The 7,981-nt window shown below is 46.4% G+C and overlaps 2 protein-coding genes across 3 annotated transcripts in view; one reads left to right on the top strand and one right to left on the bottom strand.

The window, feature by feature from the left end:
* Positions 1-5,001, bottom strand: LOC143100032 (uncharacterized). Its single transcript, XM_076262959.1, has one exon. It carries the CDS (start codon positions 2,371-2,373, stop codon positions 25-27), a length of 2,349 nt encoding a protein of 782 aa, XP_076119074.1. The 5' UTR covers positions 2,374-5,001; the 3' UTR covers positions 1-24.
* Positions 5,002-5,161: 160 nt separating this feature from the next.
* Positions 5,162-7,981, top strand: part of LOC143100031 (interleukin-10 receptor subunit beta-like) — a 19,902-nt gene continuing 17,082 nt past the window's right edge. Inside the window, exons 1-2 of one of the 2 annotated variants that reach the window (XM_076262957.1) lie at positions 5,162-5,374; positions 7,796-7,919. In XM_076262957.1, coding sequence (XP_076119072.1) covers positions 5,329-5,374; positions 7,796-7,919 — 170 coding nt within the window. In that variant the 5' untranslated portion in view covers positions 5,162-5,328. The remainder of the gene's footprint in view (positions 5,375-7,795; positions 7,920-7,981) is intronic. The other variant, XM_076262958.1, reaches the window with a different exon arrangement.

The following is a 7,981-nucleotide window of genomic DNA, read 5'->3' as shown; positions in this document are numbered from 1 at the left end:
GGTCAATCCATAGTTTTAGGAGGTTCACGTGGAAGATCTGTTTGGAGCGACGTCTGTCTGGCATGGAGATCTCATAGGTGACCTCGCCGACCTTGCGAAGTACAGTGAAAAGGCCACTTGCCACTTCACCAGTAGACTGCTCTCTGATGATGGCAACAGCAGAAGCACTTTCTGTCCGGACACAAAGGTGCGACTGCGTGCTGTCCGGTCATACCACGTTTTCTGCCTCGTTTGAGCCTGGGCCAGGTGTTGGTGGGCCATGGAGCTCAGTTGGTCCAGCTTCTCCCTCATCTTCAGGACATAGCTCGCGATGTTGACTGGCTGGTGAGGAGCGTCCCCCTCCCAACTCTCTCGGAGGATGTCTAGCGGGCCTCTCACCTCCCGGCCGAACAAGAGTTCGAAGGGGGAGAACCCGGTGGATGCCTGCGGTACTTCCCTATAGGAAAACAACAGGTAAGGAAGCCACTGGTCCCAGTCAGCTCCTGACTCGGATACGAACTTCCGCAGCATCGACTTTAGGGTCTGATTGAATCTCTCAACCATGCCGTCGGTCTGCGGGTGGTAGGGTGTGGTTTTAATGCCCCGGATTCCTAACAGGGAGTACACCTGCCTCAACGCCTTGCTGGTGAAATTAGTTCCCTGATCGGTTAAGATTTCTTTGGGGACACCCACACGGGAGAAAAGTTGAATTAAACTATTGGCCACTTGTCTTGCCTTAGTATTTCTGAGGGGGAATGCCTCTGGGTAACGTGTGGCGTAATCACAAATTACTAAGATATAGCGGTGCCCTGCCCTACTCCTCTCTAAGGGACCAACTACATCCATGGCAATGCGACTAAAAGGGGTGTCAACAATTGGGAGACTGATGAGGGGAGCTTTTAAGCCTCTCTTGGAGCGAGCAGATAACTGGCACTCTGGACAGGACCTACAGTATTCTGCTATGTCCCTGCTGAAACATGGCCAATAAAATCTTTGCAGGATTCTCTTCTCTGTCTTCTGCCTGCCTAGATGTCCTGACCACGGAATACTGTGACCCAGATGTAACACTTTGACTCTAAGAGCCCCAGGAACAACTAACTGCTCTGTGTCTGCACTCACTCGATACAGTTTCTCATTTTTGACAACAAAACACATGTCACCCTCCCTCATGGCTTCTCTAGCCTCATCATCGGTTTTAACAGACAAAAAGCAAGAGCTAAGTGTGGGGTCTTCCTGCTGAAGCTTCTTGAAGTCTTCACAAAAGACTTCAGTGCCCTCTAGTTGTGGGGAGGACAGACTTTCCTGCACTGCAGTACCTGCCACCTTTGCTCTACGCCTCTCTGCCTTGGACTTTTTAGGTTTGTCACCAGGACAACCCTCAAATGGTAACTCTGCCCAAACATCAGAGTCTGGTTTATCTCTGGCCTGTGCTCTAGTTGTCACATAAGCACTAACTGTGTTAACACTTTGCAATAGCTCTGTAAGAACTGGCACATCCTGACCTAAAATTACAGGGTAAGGGCACTTATCCAAAATCCCTACGGTTAACAAATATTTTTGGCCATTAATGTCTATGAGAACCTCACTAGTCGGATGCTCAGATACATCGCCATGGATGCAGCGGACTCTCACTTTGCCCACAGGCTGGACATCAGACTTCAAACAGGATTTACGAATGAAAGACTGACTACTTCCTGAGTCAACTAAAGCCTGCACTGTCTTTCCTTTTATCTTCACAGGGACGGTAACGTCAGAAGAGGTACAAGGTAAGTGCTTGCTAGGGCCAGGTAAGTAACATAGTCTAGAATCAGACACTTTCTTCAGTGTGCAGTTGGGCCTAATGTGACCTTGCTGACCACAACCGTGACATACAGGTACTCTAGGTGTTCCAGCTGGAGTGGGACTAACACTGGGGCTATTGGGGCAGTTGGAGGGCCTAAACACACGACCACTACCACCCACAGACTTACCAGAGGATGTCTTCTCAGGTTCTCGGTGGGCTGCTTGGTAGGGTCTTCTCCAGTCCTGCTGTTGCGGACCCAGGTGATAGCCTCTTCTGGATTGCCTGGCGGCCATGAAGGTCTCGACCAGGTCTGCTGCTTGCGCCGATGATTCTGGGGTGCGTTCTTTCACCCACACCTGAAGCTCGGGGTACAGCATGCCCAGGAACTGCTCCAGCACAATTTGGTCACACACCTGGTCCTTGGTTCTCGTCTCTGGAACTAGCCACTTCTCCATCAGGTCCTTTAGCCGGGCTTGCAGTTCTTTCGCCGTCTCACCCTCCTTGATGGACTTGGAGCGGAAACGCTGGCGGTAAGTCTCGGCGCTGATGTTGAATTTGTTGAGAATGGCTTGCTTCACTTTCATGTAATCCTGGCTGTCTTCAAAGCACATGGCTACGTAGGCAGATCTGGCCTTACCATTTAACAAGGGCACGAGGTACAATGCCCAAGTCTCATGGGGCCACTGACTTGCTGCTGCGAGCCTTTCGAAGGTGGTTAAGTAGTGCTCAATATCTTCGTCTCTTCATATGGGGACATCTTAGGGGGTTTCCACCCCCGCTGGAGGTTCAGAGGTGCGGCAAGGCCAAGAGCGGTGGAGTTGAGGGAGCTCTGCATCCTGGGTGCTGGGTGCTGACCTGGATGTGGCTGAGGAGTTGGTAAATCCAGAAAAGGAATGTTGAGTGGGTCAAAGGCTGTCAAAGGGCGGGAGCTGGGCAGGTCCATCTGCTGCAGTCCGGCGAGTGGCTGCCTCGTCGCCTGCGTTGATGCTGGATCGCCTCTCACCAGCTGCTGTAGTTGCTGGAATTGGTGCTCCATACTTTTCCATCTCCGATCCTGCCTGAGCGCCTCTGCCTCCATCTGGTCCTGTTGTCGCCGCTGAGACTCCACCATCGTTCTCACAATCTTCTCCAGGCGATCTGTCCTGTCTTCAACCACAGGAGTAGGCTGCTTGGATGACTCTGTGGATTTGGGCCTGGTCCCCATAGCTGAACCATCTCTAAGGGGTACCGTACCTCTGCCTTCAATATCCATCTTAACTCACCGAGTGCTGCTCAGACACTGTTTACCCGGAAACCACTGCCACCAAATGTTGAGGGTAGATGTGAGAGAGAAGTCGTGAGCAGGTGTGAAACACTCGGGAGAAGTCGGAGAGGTTGAAAAAAGATGGGAATTTTATTGTTTCTCCCAATTAAGGCAAAAAAGGCAATAAAATGTAACAAAATTAAAGAAAACAAAATACTTTTAGAAAAATAAAGAAAAAATGTATCAAAATACAATTATGCAGCTGCTTCGAACAGACTTTGAAACAAGTCACTTTGTCACTAGAGCATATAACAGACTTATGTCCTCAACTCTCGCTTCCCAGACAGACTGAAGCGGTTGGTCTATATAGGCCTACAGCGCACCCTGAAATTGGCACATACCAACACCACAGTACATTACAGGGGTGGCTCAGGCGAGTAGACAATAAAAGCTTAAAACAGCCAAAATGCACATATCTACAACACTAGAATTTAAAGAATATTATTTATATGACTCAGGCTAACATTTGGCAAAGCCACAATATAAATTAGCAGCTAATAAATTCATAAACAAAATTCCGGGTCACTTCCTATTGACCCGGAAGTCATAGCGTCATTTCAAAACATTTAAGCTTGACAATCGCGGCAAACATTCCTTTAAACAAACAAACAGAAGACGCCGGTAAGACAGAGATGGTATGTGAAACTATGTTACCTTTAAGCTAAATAAACAGACACATAATGAACAAAGATATGTGTTGCGTGATTATTGTAACCGGTCATGATTGTGAAGTAAATGGTGTGGTTTTAAACAGTAAGAGATGTAATGATGGTTGTAGCTATAGCATATTAAATCACCGTAGTTTTGGATGTTAACTGTGCACTAGAAAGCTACGGGATTGCTGTGGGGGTTTTGATGAATGACTAGGTCAACAGATGATATGAAAACAGTATGAGGATTAACGGAACACATTGACACACTAGACAAACACATAAAGGCAACATTTGTACTCAGTCTTTGAGAGAAGGAATAGGTAGCGCATCGCTACCGTGATGGCAGCTATGCGCCCCGTCACACAGAGTTTCATTAACTGGTTTATTGAACAAAGCACACAATGCAGCATGTAACACACAGCGGCCCGTGTCAGGCCCAGAACGCAAAAAGAGGCAGAACTTCCTCGAACCGTAGACTATATTCCTCGGGGGGTCCCGCCCCCCTCTCACCAGGCTGCCAACCATGCTACAGTATCATTTATGACTTAAAGGTGCCATGTGTAAGAATTGAGGTAAAAATATCCAGAAAATTAGCTACACACATCAAAAGACTGAGAAGAAATAAGGGCGATGATGTCATTAAAAAAATGACAAGGTATAGTGCTGCAGAGATATCAACCTGAATTAGCATGCTAAATTACTAGCCACAGCCCGACAGGTATCATAATACCAGTTTCAGCCATGGGAGGCGGTATGCGGGAAACATAACCGCCAGCCAAACTGCAATACACGTTTGTCGGTTGTTACTCTAGGGTAGAATAATTCACTTTCTGGAGGTATACTGCCCCCATCTTTTATGGAATGTGGAGTATGAATTGATTTTTTGGCGGACATTACACATGGCACCTTTAAGCCAGTGGGGTCAATAGTTTGTGTGTGTGTGTGTTTGTGTGTGTGAGTGTGTTTGCGTGGGCCTACATTAATCTCAATTTCCCATTAAACCTCAGAACCCTAGCTTACACACACACACACTGCTTCCCAATAAACCCCAGAGCCCTAGCTTAAACATTGCTTCTAAGTCACATTACACCTTTAAAGTTCCTTTTGTGTTTCCTTGTAATACGCTTTGCATTCCCTCACAAAGCTTTGACTTTGGGAATGCAAACTTATTGTGAAAGAATGTAAAACTATTGTAAGGGAACACAACAGAAGCACAATGTCCCTGGAGGCTCCATACAGCAGGTTAGACTGTTTATTACTATGATTGCTGTTGTTGTTGTTATTATTATTATTATTATTATTATTATTATTCTACTGTATAATATGTATTATGTACATGTCAATTAGACGAGAACATTGCGTTTATTGTCACCGTTTTCCTTTCGCGCTGCGAGGGGAATGTCCATCTATCGAGTTTCGTTTTCCTTACACTGCCCGCCCCTACGGCTCACGCGCTTTACCGAACACTACAAGGAAATAACGTGTTCTTAGGTCTCACTCTCACACGTCAAAACTCGTCAGCCCACAACTGGGATAGACTATATTTGATATCTATTTAGCTATATATATATAAATCTTTAGGTATTTAATGGTGACATCTACGTTTACACATGACCTTAAAGCGAATCTTCCTGGCCGCTGTGTTCGGACTGTCAGGTGAGTGTCAGATTTTCAGAAACTTATATGAAACAATAAGTCCTACTACCCCTGTGAAGTTAGCTATCCTGCGTTAATAATGTTGTCTTTTTGACAGCTTGTCATTACATTGTTATTGATTTGATCGTTAAGCCGTGGACTAAATGAATCGCCATGTTTAGTGCTGCAAGCTGCTTTCTCGTTCATTGTTTTCAAGGAAGTGCGGTGCGAGTCAATAACGTGACGTTGTCAGGCTCTACCGGGAAAGCGTCCCGCGGCATTGTAGCGTAACTGTTGTCAGGTAGCTTACCTAGTTTATGCGACGTGGCTCAGTCTAGGCTATGGAAAACATTTGTTTCAAGTCACCATGGGCCTATAGCCTACTGTATGGCGTAAAAGAGACCGAAACCGCCCAGAGGCAGGCCTACGCCTGTGAGCCGGTCGTTTTGGGGAATGGGACGTGGGCTAGAAGGTTTTCAGAGAAATGTCTTGTGTGATGTGCTCTGCTGCTGCCTGGTCTGCGCTGCGCAGGTGTGCTCTGCGGTTCGTGTTTCCTTGTAAGAGCAGGAAATGGCCCGCAGTCTTCTGAGAGAGGGAGAGAGAGAAAAAAAACATCCACGGCAGACGCAGACTATTATGCTGACAAGAAAACAAAAATGCATTTCAAAAGAGCCTCCAGTCAACTGCTTAAAAATGTATGAGGCACAGAGAGACAGACAGATAGAGAAGCCTGCGGCCTGATAAGTGGGTGGAGTGTAATGATATGCCCCCAAGAAGTCTGTGTCGAAAACGTTATCCTGCATGTGCACCTTACAGCTGAATCCTAGTCCCATAACGGAACCCTAGTCATACCCTTAGCATGCACCTCAACAATAACTGAATCCTAGTTCTATAACAGAACCCTAGTCCTACCCTTAGCACATGCACCTTACCAATAACCGAATCCTAGTTCTGTAACGGAACCCTAGTCCTACCCAGATAGCAAAGGGGCGTTGAGGGGCGTTGAATCCACGTTTGTTTGAAGTGGCGGAGGTTGATTCAATGTGGATTCAACGCCCCTGTGCTATCAGGGTACCCTTAGCACATGAACCTCACCAATAACAAGAAGCAGATTCCTCACTTCCCCATAGGCCTATTACATACTAGCTTTCCCATAGGCCTATTGCACACTAGCTTTCCCATAGGCCTATTACATACTAGCTTTCCCATAGGCCTATTACTCATACTAGCTTTCCCATAGGCCTATTGCATACTAGCTTTCCCATAGGCCTATTGCATACTAGCTTTCCCAAAGGCCTATTGCATACTAGTTTTCCCATAGGCCCATTACGTACTAGCGTTCCCATAGGCCCATTACGTACTAGCTTTCCCATAGGCCTATTGCATACTAGCTTTCCTATAGGCCTATACTAGTTTTCCCGTAGGCCCATTACGTACTAGCTTTCCCATGGGCCTGGTGACACATTCCAGTGCTCACCAGTTCAATTGACCTGTCGCTAAGCCCCGACCCCCATTGTTACCGTGTGAAAACTCGGACAAACAAACCAGGCTTGATTAAAAATACATTGTGGACAATGGCAGCTGACAGTATATGAAAGCAGGCTTTGAGGACGTTTTAATCGATAAGAGGATTTACTTTCCTCCAAAAGCTATCAAAAGGGACTTAATTATGCTATGGAGGGGTGTATTCAAAACTTTAGAATACATACAAGGTGACAAGCAGTTGTGGCAAGTAGCCGTGCAAATCACCGTGCAAAAACCACTGACGTTAATGCTAGCTAGTGGAAGATACTAAGATATGTTAGGTTACGTTAATATTTGATGTAGTAAGAATATAGTAGTTGGTTAATGAGCATTTTCATCTTGGGATTTAACACATAGACATACAGTCTATGATTTAACAAGGAACCTGTGCCCACGTTGTTGGCTTAGTAGCCTACATTACGTCGAGCTGTTGCAAACGCGAGAGACGTCCTGTAGGCTACTGTTGATGAAAATATACCCCGTTTTCTAGCCTCTCGGGGTACCGGCTATCAGTATTACACGTCCCCCATGCAAAACGTTTGACCATGGTTATCCGTCGGGGTTTTTTGAGTTAATAAATTCCATAAATAACCATTAATTTGTCATTTTATGCCTACTCCCTGTTGTTTCCTATGGAGTTGTCCGAGCTGATGTCCGAGTCCCGTTGAGGCTGGACTGTCATTGGCTCATCAGCGTTCTAAGGGTGGCGCTTAGCGACAGGTCAATTGGGGATGCTTTGTCGCCGTAACACAGCCGCGTCATTGTGTGTGTGTGTGTGTGTGTGTGTGTGTTTGTGTGTGTAAAGGACTCATCCTGATCAGTACAGACTTAATATCAGGGATTGCACCTGTGCTCTGCTATTGTAGTTTGTGTTTAAAAGACTCAAGTGTGTGTGTGTGTGTGTGTGTGTATGTGTAGGGGTCCTGGCTGCACTTCCTCCTCCAGATAATGTAAGAATATGTTCTGAGAACATGGGACTGCAGCTGTTATGGGACCCACCTGTGAACACCAGTAACAAGCTCACCTATACTACAGAATACAGGTACGCACACGCACACACACACACACACACACTAGACTTGTAGTCAAGACCGCCTAAACCGA

The sequence above is a fragment of the Alosa pseudoharengus genome, unplaced genomic scaffold, assembly GCF_046254945.1.
Source record: "Alosa pseudoharengus isolate Yale_2024_CS ecotype anadromous, Long Island Sound unplaced genomic scaffold, YU_APseudo_1.1 YU_APseudo_1.1_scf_3, whole genome shotgun sequence".
Lineage (NCBI taxonomy): Eukaryota > Metazoa > Chordata > Actinopteri > Clupeiformes > Clupeidae > Alosa > Alosa pseudoharengus.
Note: the sequence above shows the minus strand (reverse complement) of the source record. Positions and strands in the feature narration are given on the sequence as shown.